Genomic DNA, 16,660 nt, shown 5'->3' on the forward strand with positions numbered 1-16,660 from the left:
GGGCATATAAGGATTCAGCAAAAGCTGGATCTTTGGGCCTATAATGAGAATGTGAAGGCCCCAATCTCTAGCCAACTGCTTTAGTCTTTTTTATGAAATAATTTCTGGGAAGTTTGGGATTTCAAAGCCTACTATTAGCTAGAACCTAGATTATTTTAAACATGAAAGAAATTTCATTATAGACGTAACTCCTTGAGCACTAATTTATTATAGTGCTTTTCATCTCCGTATATGTTCATATTTATACTGAATTGTGGTTAATGCATTTAAAAAATAGCCGCTCAGCCAGTCAATACAGTTAGCACTAAAGAGAGCTGATTTAGCAGACGGTGTGTTCCTGAGTTTGAGAGGCCTCACTAATCTATTTGTGTTTCTATGCCACAGTCTCAATTTCTGTCATTATTTCATGTTCTGCCGAATGATTTTGACCCGTAATAACTTATCACAAATGTTAAAGCTAAAGTTACCGTAAGAGTACTAAACAAGGGCTTCCCTGGTGGCGCAGTGGTTGAGAGTCCGCCTGCCGATGCAGGGGATGCAGGTTCGTGCCCCGGTCCGGGAGGATCCCACATGCTGCGGAGTGGCTGGGCCCGTGAGCCATGGCCGCTGAGCCTGTGCGTCCGGAGCCTGTGCTCCGCAACGGGAGAGGCCACAACAGTGAGAGGCCCACATACTGCAAAAAAAAAAAAAAAAGAGTACTAAACAAAAATACTACTTTACATGTTAAAATCGATACTTTACAGTGGTTCAAACCAGGGAAACACTTTTAAAAAACTGATCAGCTGTTAATTAGAGATTGGTGGAAGACTTCTGACATCATGAAAGCTATCATAGGAATTACTGTAGCCTGAGAAGAAATGACTCACAACTACCTGAATGAACAAAGTTGGAAGAAACTTTGCCTGGAAGCATACCGGGATTTCAGGGAGTATGAAGGGAAAAAATAACTGCAAAATAGCAACACCAGAAACTATGCTTTAGTGATATGATGACCTTAATTGCACTGACTCTATTAACATTCCCATTTATAGAAATATGTTCTCCCTGCTAAATAGAGTATTCTTGAATGGGCTATCGCTTCAGGCTTGGAGAGTGTTACAAATTAGTAATAAATGACTCTTGGTCACACATGATAGAAATCCAACTTAAATTTAAGCAGAAAAGGAAATTTATTGGCTCACATAACTAAAAATCCAGAAGGAGCATTGGTTTTAGGCACAGCTGGATTCAGGTATTAAAATAATATCATCAGGACTCTCTCTGAAACAGTTTTATCTAGTTTTCTTCTGTGTTAGCATAATTCTTATGTGGGCTTTCCCAGTTGTTGAAGGTAACTTTTTGCAGTTCTAGGTTAATGTGATCCTTAAGGCCCATGCCCTTGTGTAGTGAGACCTTTATTCTCTAGCTTCCATAACACACTCAGACTGACGAGTCTAGTTCATATGTCCATAGAGTCAGGGAGGCAAACAGATGAACAGCATCACCACATTTTGGAAGGCAGTTCCCAAGAGAAAAAGAAGACTCCTATGCTGAGGAAGAGAAAGGGGTCCTGTGCAGGCAAAGGATAACAGAGGTCCAACTGTAATTACAGAAATGGAAGGAGGCTCATGTAAAAAGTACACAGGAAATATTATGGGTGAAATGATTTGATGCCTGTGATTTTATTTTAAAATATTCTGGGTGGAAAGTGGAGGCAGATACAAGACACAAAATTAGCAAAATCGATCAGTGTTAAAGCTGGGTAATAAATACACAAGTATTCTATATATTATCTGCTTTACTTTGGTGAGCGTTTAAATTTTTGCTTAAATAAGTTAATGACAAAAAACGATGCACCAACAATAACAACAACAAAATAAATGCAGTTTCTATTGACTATGGTTGTTTGTAAGAAGTAAAAGTTAAGAGAGAAGCCGAGAGGGAAGATTATATCATTTGTCCAGAAGGGCAAGTCTCAGGATACATCCTTTTTTTAGATTTATCTGTTTTAGGGACTAGAAATGTTATCAGTCAGGGTCTCCTCAGGGAAACAGAAACCACTCTGGGTATTTCAAAGAGAAGAAATTTAATATATGAAATTGCTTCCACAAGTTTAAGAAGGGCTGGAATAGCAAAAGGAAAAAAAGGGGCCAGGGGAGCTAGAAGAACTTCAATCATAGGGACTTCCCTGGTGGTCCAGTGGGTGAGACTCTACGCTCCCAATGCAGGGGGCCCCGGTTCGATCGCTGGTCAGGGAACTAGATCCCGCATGCATGCTGCAACTAAGAGTCCACATGCCGCAACTAAGAAGTCTGCGTACCGCAACTAAGACCTGGAGCAGCCAAAATAAATAAATAAATCTTTAAAAACAACAGCAAAAAAGAATTCCAGTCATAGATCAGAAGCTGCCGTGCCCCTGAGCTGGAGCTCTCAAGTCTGTGCTGGCTGCTCTGCAGTTGGAGTTGCTGTCACAGTCGTTCTGGATCCGCCAGAGAGGTACCACTTCTATCAGAGAGGGCAAGTCCAAAGTCTGGAAAGTCTACTGGAGTCCAGAATCACCTGCTCCTGCTGCCGCTACGCCAACAGCCAGCAGCCACCAGAAATCGCTGCATTTTCACCGCCCAAAGCAGGAAACATTTTTCCTTTTACTGATCTCCTGTCGGCGCCTCCTACTGATAGGCTCTAACAGGAAGCCAGCTGCAAGGATGGAAGCCTGGGAAATGTCATTTGCAGAATTCCAATTACATCAGTAGAGAGTAGAGTAGAGCATGGCAGGTGTTGAACTGAGAGACAACAGGTAAATGACCAATATAGTCCACCCTCTCTGGCTACATGGCATCCACATGTACCACTCTTCCCATATTTAAAATTCTAAACAAGTACACGAGTCTGCTTTCCAGTATGCAACTACCCTTCATACAAACAAGGACACCATCATCGTTTCCCCAAAATGGGTGACGTTCATTCTTCTTTTAGGTCAGTCATGATCAAATTTAGTGGAAGCATGCAATGTTTCCCTGGTGGCAGCATTCCTATTTTGAGAGATAAGACCTCTGCAGGGACAGAAAGCAAGAATTCTGTAAGTGGGCTGTTAGAGGTAAAAGTGAAAGGAGGCACTGCCACTTTCATCCCTTGATTTCTAGAAGTGAGTATTCTAGTTATGGAAATAATAGCATCTATATTGGTCAGTGGCTAAAATTATATACCACATCCATTTGGATAGCACCCCGATCTCTCAGGGTATCATCTCTCTTACGGGGCCATAATGGAATATTCAGTTGGTTATTCCACCATTTTATCAGGTAAGCTGCTTCTGGGTGATGGAGTATACAGCAAGCTTCATGGTGGCTAGGGAAAGAGGCTGCCTGACATCCACACAACAGGTCATCTTGTCTACCTGATTCCTGAGAGCCTCCTCTGCAATGGGTACCCTTTATTAAGCATTCACGTGAGGCACTAACGTCTCTTACCCTGTGGCCATTCCAAGAGGTATTTCCACCTGCCTCTTCCCCCCCACATGCCTTTTGGTCACCAGTTCTTCTGTCTGGTTCTTTCTAAATCCTTAACTCTTTGGCCAACTTGTTAGCTATTGTCTATGAATCAGGGTAAAATCTATACCTGTGTCTATCTCTTTCTCTATGCAGAGTGGGCAACCAGACGCTCACTGGGGAGATTTTTCCTTCCCCCAAACTTTCAGGGACACTCCTGATGGGATTTGTGATGTTTCAACTGTCCACTTCCAGCTGATGCCGGCATATTGTGCAAAACCATCTGTAAATCGGCCTTAACTTTTTCTTCCTCAGTCAACTTGTTGTAGGGAACTCACTTTGGAACCATATGTATGAGCTGAGGAAAGGCAGCCATTACACTTCATCTCCCAAAGCGTTGCCTTCAATAGGACTTCATCCTAAGCAAACACGGGTGATAAGGTAGGTAGGTAATCATAGCACTACTACATCTCCATTTTCCATTGGCAGTAAGGCCATCACTCTGTTCAAGCTTAGAGGGTCTATTTCCTGGAACCTTTTCTGTTGCCAAGATTATACAGTCCTATCCAGAAAATGGGAGTCATTCTAGATATTCCAGACAGAGATAATATAATACACGAAATTATTTTCCATAACATGTTACGGAAAAACCCAAATGAACTTTTTGGCCAACCCAGTACAAGGGTGTGGGAAGGCCTAGAAGAGCACAAATGAGGATGGGGTCTAGAGGAACAAAAAGAAAGAAGGAAATGATACTCAGAGGTGACGAGCTGCTAATCATAAGGGCTTAGAGTTCACCAGCCCTTAAAGCTGAGCCCACAAGCATGTACTGCTTGCTGGACCTTTGGAGACACAGTGTTAGATCTGCTGAAGAGTTGCCACCTCGATCAGAATTGGAACCACCAAAAAACTTCTGCATCTGCCTGAGCTGCTGTCCAGAATCCTCCCATCTTGCTACTATTACAACAAACACCAGCCACTGTGAGAGCTAGAAGCTGGAAATTTCTCTCTTCCCCTGGTCTTCTGATATCCATTATGACCCATTTAGCATATCCTACAGAAAGTTAACTGATGAAAAGATCCTGGGTCATGAAGTTGCAGACTCTCAGCCCCAGACGCTACCCATCAGAACAGAGCAGAATACAAAAGGACAGTTGTTTGGCTTAAATAGGTAAGCAATAGGTAAAAATGATCAGTACGGAAACCAAAATCTGTTGCCTTAGTTATGAAAGCCCTGCTTCCTGACAAGAGCAAAAAACAAACGTATTCAGCCATAGATGGGTAGATTAAGGAAAAATGGCAACTTCTCCTGCCTGTCAGTTGCTGTAGTCTAGCAATGAAACAGTTTCACCAGTACAAATCCACTGAATATTTATTGAGTATCTACTATGGTTTAAGCTCAGCTTATGTTGTGCTACTTTAATCTTGTGATTTGAGTGAAAAGTATAAATCAGAGTAGATTAAAAATCAGCTCTACATTTTTACATTTAACTACTGTAATTCTACCACATTTCCCCCATCCTCCTTATTTTCACAAATAGTGATATTTTAGAGATCAAAGCCATCTGTAATGAGCTCCCATGTCACCTCCTTCTCTTTAGATATCTGTACATTTTTTCACTCTCTCTTCCTGTTGCAAAGAGGGTACCCTCTTCTCCCACCCCTCACTAATCCTTTCTAATAGTAACCATTTTAATGTGTTCTCAATCCCTTCCTGCTTCATCTGGAAGTTTATTTCTTCAGTTATTTTTTTTTCTTTCTAAAATATTCAGATCCTTCTTCAGCCTTGAGCCCACTTTCCTCCCTTATTCTCTTTCCCTTTACAGCAAAATTCTTTGAAAAGAGTTGTGTGTGCTTGTTTCTCTCATTCCATTCTCCCTTAAACCCACCCTAACACACACACACACACACACACACACACACACACACACACACACCCCACTGATAAATCCCAGTGGTCAACTCTTAGTTCTCATCTTACCAAAACTAACAGAGTTGATCACCCCTTCTTCCCTGGAACACTTTCTTCACCTCCAGGATGTTTCTTCCTGTCTTTCTGGCTTTCCTCTCAGGTATCTTTTCTTGGTCCTCTTCATCTCTCTGTTCTCTAAATGTTGGAGTGCCACGGACTCGTCTCTGTTCTATGTAGCCTCCTTTCGTAATCACATCTAATCTCATGACTGTAAATACCGTCTATATGCTGACGATTCCCAATTTTATATCCCCAGCCTGGACCTATTTCCTTAACGCTACTCATATATCCAGCTGCCCACTCTTTATTTCTTATTGGATAAATAACAGGACATGTTAAACTTAATATGTCCAAAATTGAGCTCCAGATACCAGCCCCTACAACCTGTTTCTCTCCCAGTCTTTCCCATTTCAACAAATGGCAAGTCCCTTCTGCCAGTACTCAGGCCATAAAGCTTGGAGTCATCCTTGACTGTTCTCTTTCTCCTCCCTGCCATATGTGTGTTACCTTGATGTGTATGTGTGTGTGTATGTGTGTGTGTGTGTGTGTGTGAATTGCCTTTTCCCTTTTATTTATTGGAGTCTTTTCATTAAGCCCCTGGAACTCACTCTCAATCCTATCTTAAAATTATATTTTCAAGAGTATATAGCACTAGGAATTCAGCTGCCAACTTGGGGTATTTCACATTAGGGAAGAGTTGTGTGACTGCCCTTTGACACAGTCCGTTGCTGAAGTCATTCCCCAAAGCTCTCAGCTTTTTCAGAGGTCCTCTGTTGTTTCTTCTGCTTGTCAAAGGCAGTGCTTAAGTCTCTGCAGTCAGGAGAAGATAATTTTCCACTTTATTTTCACTGTTAACATCCCCCCACTCCCTATCAACTCTCAGTAAGGAGCCTGTTTAAATTTGTACAAAGTGACTGCAGTTTGCAACTCTTAACAATACTGATGCTCACTTCAAATGTCTACAAATTGCCTGGAAAGCAAATTCTTATGGAAACTTAAACTGAAAAAGAAAATCTGTTTCCCCCTCCAAGGAATTAACTTTTTATTAAATCTTTTAAGAATAGAATTTGTGTGTATGTAACACTTTTATGTCTGAAAAAGAACTGGCAATGACTTGGACATCAATTAATCTTTCCTCTGTGAAGCCAACTTTGATTCCTTTCCGGATTAAGAATGGATTTTAAACAAAAGTTGCACTAATGTTAGATGAAAGTTACCAAAGAATTCAGAATCTTCAGATATAACATAAATTGGTTACAAGTTAAAAGGAAAGCCAACTCCAATTGGCTTAAGGAAAAGGACATTTATTGGCTCAAGTAACTGAAAAGTCCAAGGATAGATATAGCCTAAGCCATGACTGGGTCTAGGGCTGGGGTTAGCAACAGGAGCCTATGTCTGTTTTTGTAAATAAAGGTTTATTGGAACACAACCATGCCCATTCCTTCTCATATTGTCTAGATGCTTTTGTGCTCTGACTTGAGCAATATAGTGGTGAAGTTGAGTAGCTGTGAGAGAGATCTATGGCCCACTACGATGTGTGGGTTTTTCCCCCAAACCAAGCAATTCTCCCAACACTAACTCAACTCAATTCTGGTACTATCTACCTGGAGATAGCATCAGATTGCATAGGTTAAGAGCTCAATCCCACAAGACTGCCTCCATTTCAGATGCCAGTCACAAGTCAGGTTGTTACCTGTGCGTCTGACCAACTGGTTATAAAGGTTCCCAGGACCCCCTCCTTGATTAATTTGCTGGAGTGGCTTACAGAACACAGGAAACCAGTTTACTTACTAGACTACTGGTTCATTACAAAGTGTATTAAAGGATATGAATCAACAGCTTGATAGGGCAAGATGCTGAATCCAGGAGCTTCTGTCCCTGTGGAGTTTAGGGCTGGCAAGTGGATGAGTTCTCTTTCACCAACCTGGAAGCTCAGAACCCTGTCTTTTTGGGGTTTTATGGAGGCTTCATTACATAGGCACAATTGATTAAATCATTGGCCATTGGTGATTGATTCAACCTCCAGCCTCTCTCTCCAGAGGTCATGAGGTGAGACTGTAAGTTCCAACCCTCTGATCTAATTAATCTAATCCACTGATTGGTTTCCCTGGCAACCTCCTCCAATCTTTAGGGGACTTCTGAAAGTCACCTTATTAACATAAACTCAGTTATGGTTGAAAGGGGCTTTTCATAATAACAAGATGTCCATTTCACCTTTATGGCTCTGATGCGATTTCAGGAACCGAGGACAAGAGACCAAATATTATAACAAAAGATGTTCCTATTGCTCTTACTGCTTAGGAAATTCCAAGGGTTTTGGGGAGCTGTGAGCCAGGAACCATGGACAAACTCCAAAATATATATTTATTATACATCACATTCTCACACCCACAAACCCTAAAATATTTCCTATCTGACCCTTTATAGAAATGAATGACCGGGACTTCCCTGGCGGTCCAGTGGTTAAGACTCCACACTTCCAATGCAGGGGATGCAGGTTCTTCCTGGTTGGGGAACTAAGATCCCACATGCCGTGCTACACAGCCCAAACACCTCTGGTCTAGGGAAAAATGATGTTGATAGGATCTGGCCTTTCTGTTTCTTTGCTCTGCTTTCCTCAGTGTTGGTCCTTTCTCATGTAGGCTCTCTCCTCATGGTGGCAGAAAATCTACTATAGCTCCAGGCTCACATCCTCATAAGAATGGTCTTCTTTTCTGGTTGCTCCAGTAAAAAATGCTAAGATTTGCTTTGATTGAACCTCTTTTTCTGGCCTTGTTTGACGTGTCCATCCCCAGACCAGTAACTGGCCATGGGAATGCAGTGCTCTGATTTGCCAGGTCTAGGTCACAAGTTGACCTCTGGAGTGATGAGTTGAGTCAATATCTCCCAAACCATAAGAACCAAAGAAGTGAAGTGGTGATCCTCTTAAGAAAAGTTGAGGAGTTATTACCAGAAAAAGGAACTGAGTGAGTAGGGGGAGTAGTAGGAATAGAATAATGAAAAAACAGAAGGGAAATTACATAACAGACTGGTAAACAAAAGCGTCCACTGAAACAATTAGAGTAACAGCTTTTAAATAGCTACAGCTTCAGGACTTCCCTGGTGGTCCAGTGGCAAAGAATCTGCCTTACAATGCAGGGGACGGGGGTTCCATCCCTGGTCAGGGAACTAAGATCCCACATGCCACAAGGCAACTAAGCCTGCATGTCACAACTACTGAGCTCACGTGCCTCAACGAGAGAACCCGCGTGCCACAAACTACAGAGCCCACGTGCCCTGGAGCCCACGCAACACAACTAGAGAGAGAAAACCCGTACACAACAACTAGGGAGAAGCCCGTATGCAGCAACTAGAGAGAAGCCCATGCATCACGACGAAGAGCCCGCATGCCTCAACGAAGGTCCCAAGTGCCACAATGAAGACCCGACGCAGCCAAAAATAAATAAATAATAAATAAATCAATCGTTTAAAAAATTAATTAATTTTTAAAATTTATTTATTTTTGGCCACATTGGGTCTTCATTGCTACACACGGGCTTTCTCTAGTTGCGGTGAGTGGGGGCTACTCTTCGTTGTGGTGCACAGGCTTCTCACTGTGGTAGCTTCTCTTGTTGTGGAGCACAGGCTCTAGGTGTGCGGGCTTCAGTAGTTGTGGCACACAGGCTCATTAGTTGTGGCACATGGGCTTAGTCGCTCTGCAGCATGTGGGATCTTCCTGGACCAGGGATTGAACCCGTGTCCCCTCCATTGGCAGGCGGATTCTTAACAACTGCGCCACCAGGGAAGTCCCTAAATACCATTCTTAATGGTAAAATTTTAGCAGCATTTCCATTCAGCTGACAAAGCCTGCTATCCCATTCAGTATAGCAATAAAACCTATAAGAAACAGAAATAAATCTAACAAAAAACATGCAAGATCTTAAAGAAAATAAGGAAACATAACTGAAGAATATGAAAGAAGACCTAACTGAGTGGCGAATTATACCATATTCATGGATGATAAGACTCAATATTATAAAGATGTGAGTTCTCCCATAATCTATAAATTCAATTCCAGAAAAAAAAATCCCTATAGGATATTTTTTAAGTGAAACTTGATAAGCTTATCCTAATTTTTATATAGAAGAACAAAGAGACAATCAGAATTTTTTAAAAATATTTATTTATTTATTTTGCCTGCACCGGGTCTTAGCTGCAGCACACAGGATCTTCGTTGCAGTGTGCGGGATCTTCAGTTGCAGCATGTGAACTCTTAGTTGTGGCATGCATGCAGCATCTAGTTCCCTGACCAGAGATCGAAGGTGGGCCCCCTGAATTGGGAGCATGGAGTCTTACCCACTGGACCACCAGGGAAGTCCCCAGAGTTTTTGTTTTTGTTTTTGTTTTTGTTTTTGTTTTTGCATTACGCGGGCCTCTCACTGTTGTGGCCTCTCCCGTTGCGGAGCACAGGCTCTGGACGCGCAGGCCCAGCGGCCATGGCTCACGGGACCAGCCGCTCTGCGGCATGTGGGATCTTCCCGGACAGGGGCACGAACCCGCGTCCCCTGCATCGGCAGGCGGACTCTCAACCACTGCGCCACCAGGGAAGCCCCCAGAGTTTTTTTTTTTTTTTTTTTTTTTTTAATGTTATTTGAAGAAGACCTAGGTGGGGGAACTCATTTTAGAGATTTAGTAATTAAAGCTGTGACGTGGGGCTTCCCTGGTGGCGCAGTGGTTGAGAGTCCGCCTGCCAAGGCAGGGGACACGGGTTCGTGCGCCGGTCCGGGAAGATCCCACATGCCGCGGAGCGGCTGGGCCCGTGAGCCATGGCCGCTGAGCTTGCGCGTCTGGAGCCTGTGCTCCGCAACGGGAGAGGCCACCACAGTGAGAGAGGCCCGCGTACCGCAAAAAAAAAAAAAAAGCTGTGACGTATTGGTACAGAGAGATAGTCAAATTAAACTGAACAGACAGTTCAGAAATAGATCCATGAATTTATGGAAACTAGATGAATAACAGAGGTAGCATTACAGATTAGTGGGGAAAGGATTTGCTGTTCAATAAGCAGTGCCAGAAAGATTGATTATCTATATGAAAAAAAATTAGAATACCGTATGCAAAATCAATAGTAGATTAAAGCCCTAAAAGTGAAAAACAGAACTTTAAAAAATATCTTTATGTCCTTGAAATAGTGATTTCTTAAACAAGATAGAGAAAACACTTTGATTGATAAATTGACTATTAAAACTGAAAGCTGCTTTTTAATGAAAGCTACCTTTAATGGAGTTAAAAAGACAAACCACAGATGAGAGAAGATATCTGCAAGGCATATAACTGATAAAGGATTAGTATGTTGGATATATAAAGGATACCTATAAATCAATAAGAAAAAGATAATTCAGTTTTACAAATAAGAAAGGATATTGTGTAGATAGCATTATTGGCCCCAGTTCATCACCGCCTACTAACATTCACACTCTTTGTTGTATGACTTTGCAGTTCTTCTCACTAACAGACCAGAGGATATTTCTCCCCTTTTGGCCATGTGATTTGCTTTGGTCTATTAGAATATGTGACAGTGTGGCAGTTACAAGCCTAAGCCTTAAGAGACCTCATGTATTTCCACTTGGGCTTTTATACTTCAGCCATTGTCATGAGAGGAAATTGTCCGGGCTGGCCTACTAGTCCCAGGAGGAAGATGTAAGACCATGTAATAACACAGCCACTTTAGACAAGCTGCCCCATCCAACCCAAAGGCACTAAGCTAAATAAATACTATTGTATAACATTGTTTTTGTGGTTAGCTGTTATTCAGTGTTACTTGACAACATTGTAATGAGCAAGGAAATTCACTTAATCATGGTCAACAAACATTAAAAGTTCTTCAGTCCATACAAATAAAAGCAATAGCATACCATTGCATATCCATAAGACTGGCAAAATTTAAAATCTGATAATATTAAGTGTTGGCAAAAATTGAGAAGTAGAAATTGATATATACCATTTGTGGGAGTGCACACCTAAAAAGTAGGTGACATGATTCTGGCCATTGAGTTGCAAGTGTCAGTCCCCTGGATGTGGCATCTGGAAGAACTATTTTTTTTTCCTGATAAAAAAGAAGATAGACTGGGCTGGTAATTGCCTTTTGTCTTTTTGTCTTCTTCCTGCCAGGAATATGGACATGAGACTGCAGATGGGGCACTCATCTTGCAGCATGAGGTGTTGTAATTTCATTACTTATATTTTTCATATATTAAATTCATTTGATTCCTCTTCAAACCTACCTCTTCTTTTTTTTCCCTTTTCTTATGGATAATAATAATAAAAGGAGAATAGCTAAAATTTGTGAAGTACTTACTACCTGCCAAACACTGTTTTGAGTGGTATATGTACATCAACTCATTCAATCCTCACAATAATCCTATGAAATAAGTGCTATTTTTGGTTCCACTTTACAGATAAGGAAACAGCAATACAAAGGTTAAATACATTGCCCAGGTTCACACAGCTAGTTAAGTGATAGAGCAAGAATTCCAATCAAGCTACCTGGTTCTAGTGCCTGTGCTCATAACTATGTGCTAGTCTGCATCACCTTTTATCTTTGATCATTTTAAACATACTTATTTAATAGCCTATTAGATTTTTGTACTATTTTTCTCAAATTCTTGGGGTCCTAATTCCCTGCTTGTTATGCCTGCTGATTCTTCTTTATAAAGAACAATTTCCTTGTGTCTTTTAATATTTTTGACTCATTCATTCAACAGCATTGATTGAGCAGCTGTTGTTTGCTCAAGTGCTGTTCAAGGAGCTGGGAATATATAAGTAAACAAAACAGGCAGACTCTGCTCTCTTGGACCTTAAATTCTAGTAGGAGAAAACAAAGAGTAAACGAGTAAGGGGACGGAGAGTGGGAGGAGGTGCTTACGGTAAAGGAGGTTTCCCTGGTGGTGCAGTGGTTAAGAATCCACCTGCCAACGCAGGGGACACGGTTTTGAGCCCTGGTCTGGGAAGATCCCACATGCCACGGAGCAACTAAGCGCGTGCACCACAACTACTGAGCCTGTGCTCTAGAGCCTGTGCTCCACAACAAGAGAAGCCACTGCAATAAGCCTGCGCACTGCAACGAAAAGTAGCCCCCGCTTGCCTCAACTAGAGAAAGCCCACGCACTGCAACGAAGACCCAACGCAGCCAAAAATTAACTAATTAATTAATTTTAAAAGAATGGTAAAGGAAAGCCTTTATTTAAATTAATTTATTTTAATTGATTATTTATTTATTTATTAAAAAAAGAATGGTAAAGGGAGAAGAATCTTCTCCCTTCAGTCTTCACCTGGCTAATGGTAAAGGAAATGGTAAGGGATAAGGTGACATTTGAGCAGAGACCTAGAAAATGTGAGAATGTGAGCTATGTGTGTATCTGGAGGAAGCATTTCCAAGCAGAAGGCATAGCAAGTACAAGGCTGCATGACAGGAACATGCCTTGAATGTTTGGGCACAAGCAGAGGTCTTTGGAGCTGGAATGCAGTGTGCGAGGGGTAGAGCAGAAGAGATGCGGGCAGAGAGGTACCAGGAGGGGCAGGATGCAGATGGTGTAGGTCATGAGAAGAACTTTGGGGTTGGGTGGGGAACCTTTCTTTGGAGGGTTTTGTGCAGAGGGGTAACACGATTTCACTCGTGTTTCAGAAGCATCACCATGGCTGCTGTATTCAGACTAGACTGAAGTTGCAAGGAGACTAATTAGGAGGCTGTTGATAACAGGTGATGGAGTGAAGTGGTAACAGGAGTAGCACAGAAGTGGTAGGATTTTGGATTTGTTTTGAAGGTAAAGCTGACAACACACAGTCAAAGATGACTCTTCATGTTTTTGGTCTAAATAAGTGGAATGGAGTTACCATTTCCTGAGACGGATAGGACTGTAGGAAAGGCAGGTTTAAGATGAGGATGAATGAAGAGTGGCTTGGGCTCTGTTGAGCTCAGGATGCCTATTAAACATCTAAGTGGAGATGCAGATAAACAGACAATTTGAGTCTGAGGCTCAGGGAAGAGGTCAGGGGCTAGATATGTAAAATGGTATTTAAAGCTATGAGACTGGATGGGCTCACCTAGGGAATGATGTAAGTAGAGGAGAGGTCTGAGCCCTGAGGCCTGGGACATTCCAGCTGTAGGGGAGAAAAAATTTTCCTTGACCTTCTTCCGGCCTGTGTCTGAAAATCAAACTAACAGAATAGCAGGAGAAATGCATACATATTTTCTCAATATAAATTTTACATGACACAGAAGGCTTCATAAGGAAATGAAGGCCCGAAGAGACAGACCTGAGTATTTTTATGCTAGGCTTGGTGAAGAGTGGAGAGTCATGGAAGAATGTGATAGAATAAGGAGTAAGAGGTAAGGTTAGAAAACTGGGGCACACCCAGCAAAGCCTGTTTGTTCAGAGTCTTCTCAGCGTCCCTTTGTCTTCTGAGATAAGGAGGCTCCTTTCCTCTGGGTGTAGGGTGGACACCTCTCACCTGAGGGTTTTGTGATCTGTTGCAGCAGAAAAGGGAGGGGGTGTCAGAGTGACCTTCCTGCTTCTGCTGTTTACTCAGACTCCTTCAGTTCACAATATTCAATATGCCAAGGTGCCATCTTGGGGGGTAGCATGTCCTGAATCCCAAAAAACTTAGAGATTAGACAAGGAAGAGCCAGGAGAGGAGACTGAGGAGTGAGCAATAGAAGAACCATGAAGGAGTGGTGTCCTGGCAGCCAAGTAAGTGCAACAAGTGTTTCAGGATGAAAAGAGTGATCCACTGTGTCTGTAAAATGAAGACAAAGAAGTGACCATTGGATTTGACAACATGCAGGTTGTCAACATGCAACTAATGATCTTCAAAAAATGGGTTTTGATGGATGGGGATGGAAACTTGATTTAGAATGGGAGAAGTGAAGATAGCAAATGAAAAAACCAAGACAAAAAACTCTTTCAATGAACTCTGTGTAAAGGGAGCAGAGAAATGGAGTAGTAGCCAGAAATAGATGTGAAATCAAGGGGAGTTTTTAAGATAGGCCATATTAGACATCATGGTGGTACAATATAGGAAATGATCCACTCTGTACAGAGATGGGAATGACTGAGTTCAGTTTAAGCAGAGCTTATTTCCCACCTGGAAGCTCTGAGAGCTTCCCTCCTGAGCAGTTTGGCATTTGCTTCTGCAAGGTGTCCCCACAGACACCACCAGCCCAGGACTAATTCTCATGTTAATTTTTCAGTTGAGGTTTCCCACACCAAGCAGGTAAAATAAATTTGGACTCCAGAACCTCACAAAGCACAACCTTGCGTTTGATGTCTCACCTAGGGATTTTTTTCTTCCCAACTGAGGCCCTGCAAAGACAAACTTTCTTTGCCTTTTCCCTGGACTTCAGGGCAAAGTTTACTAGTCCTTTTTCATTACGGTTGAATCCTTAGAGAGTGCCAATTTCTGTTACTGATAAAAACTGGAGCCCACGTTGCTGCCCCAGCAGCTCAGCCATACAGTTTAAAGCCTTGGCTATATTTTAGCCAGCATCTCTAGAGATTTGTGACAGCAAAGTTTCAGCACTTTCTAGACCACCATTTTGCTGGAATCAGAAATCTTCTCCCTTCATTCTTCACCTGGCTAATTCCTAGTCACCTTTGAGGTCTCAGCTTAAATGTGACTTCTTGGAGAGGTATCCCCTAACCCTCTCCATCCCAATCTAAACTAGTTCACCTTTTTATACTAAGAGCACGCTCCTTCTGTCTTAGCGCTTAACTTGTCATTTATAACTTCATATGAGTATTTGTTTCAAGCTGGTACCCATCTAGATTAAAAACTACATGGAGGCAAGAATCAAGCCTGTTCAGTTCACCATATATAGCAGAAGGCCTGATTTATAGAAGATGCTCAATCAGGTTTGGTGACTGAACAAATAATTGTCTAAAAATCTAATAACTAACTAAGAGTAGAGTCTTACATGATATCCTGAAACCCATTATCTTCTGTGTCTTGGAGACGGTATTCTCTAAGGAGAAAGTGTTTTTAATGGAAAAAGGACAGAGGTTTCTGACTGTCATTTTACTTGACTCAGAGAAGCAGTGTTACTCCGATTTTGGTAATCACTGTTTCTTTTCCTCTTTAGAATGGAGATCTCCTCTCATCAGTCTCACCTCCTGCAACAACTGAATGAGCAGCGCAGGCAGGATGTATTTTGTGACTGCAGTATTCTGGTTGAAGGAAAGGTCTTTAAAGCCCATCGAAATGTATTATTTGCTAGTAGCGGCTACTTTAAAATGCTTCTTTCCCAGAACTCCAAGGAGACAAGTCAGCCAACCACAGCGACATTTCAGGCTTTCTCCCCTGACACTTTTACAGTTATCCTGGACTTTGTCTATTCCGGCAAGCTCTCTCTCACAGGTCAGAATGTCATAGAAGTGATGTCCGCTGCTAGCTTCCTTCAAATGACTGATGTCATTAGTGTATGTAAGACCTTTATTAAATCTTCATTAGACATTAGTGAAAAAGAAAAGGATCGCTATTTCAGCCTTTCGGATAAAAATGCCAGTTCTGATGGTATAGAACGCTCCTCTTTTTATAGTGGCGGCTGGCAAGATGAAAGCAGTTCTCCACATTCTCACCTAAGCCCAGATCAAGGAACAGGTATAAGTGGGAAATCTTGGAGTAAGTATAATTACCATCCAGCCTCCCAAAGGAATACTCAACAGCCTCTGGCCAAACATGAACAAAGGAAAGATTCCATTAAAAAATCCAAACATTTGAGGTTGTCACAGCCTTCTGAAATGGCTCATTATAAGTCAAGCAAACGAGAAGCACGAACATCTGATTCTTCCAGCCACATTTCGCAATCTGAAGAACAGGCACAAATGGATGCAGAAATGGACTCTCCTCCTGTTGGCTATCAGTATGGTCAAGGATCTGATGTCACATCAAGAAGTTTTCCAGGTACCCAGAAAGAGAATCAGTCCCCTCAATCAGGTTCCAAGACTCTGATATAAATCAATCCTATCTCAACAGGCCCTTACTTTTAGGTGTTATGGGCAGTTGAAACAAGTGATTTTTTTAAAGTCATACTTCTCTAATGAAATCTATGCATAAAACACAAATTTTAAAAATTATAATACTGGATAAATTTAATGAAGTCAAAACAATAGAGTTCTGAGGGTCAGAAACCCATGAATTTCGAAAGCTGCTTATCTGTGGGCAATTAGATTACCGTTAAATGTTTAAA

At 41.8% G+C, this 16,660-nt stretch overlaps 1 protein-coding gene across 3 annotated transcripts in view; it reads left to right on the forward strand.

The window, feature by feature from the left end:
* The window catches only part of ZBTB8A (zinc finger and BTB domain containing 8A), a 50,965-nt gene that overhangs the window by 25,835 nt on the left and 8,470 nt on the right, over positions 1 to 16,660 (forward strand). For 2 of the 3 annotated variants that reach the window (XM_082611903.1, XM_082611902.1), the window contains one exon: positions 15,554 to 16,374. The exons of the other annotated variant lie outside the window; for it this stretch is intronic. In XM_082611903.1, the coding sequence (XP_082468029.1) occupies positions 15,555 to 16,374 (820 nt within the window). In that variant the 5' untranslated portion in view covers position 15,554. The remainder of the gene's footprint in view (positions 1 to 15,553; positions 16,375 to 16,660) is intronic. 3 annotated transcript variants of the gene reach the window in all.

The sequence above is a fragment of the Mesoplodon mirus genome (assembly GCF_964341445.2).
Source record: "Mesoplodon mirus genome assembly, chromosome: 3".
NCBI classification, from domain to species: Eukaryota; Metazoa; Chordata; class Mammalia; order Artiodactyla; family Ziphiidae; genus Mesoplodon; species Mesoplodon mirus.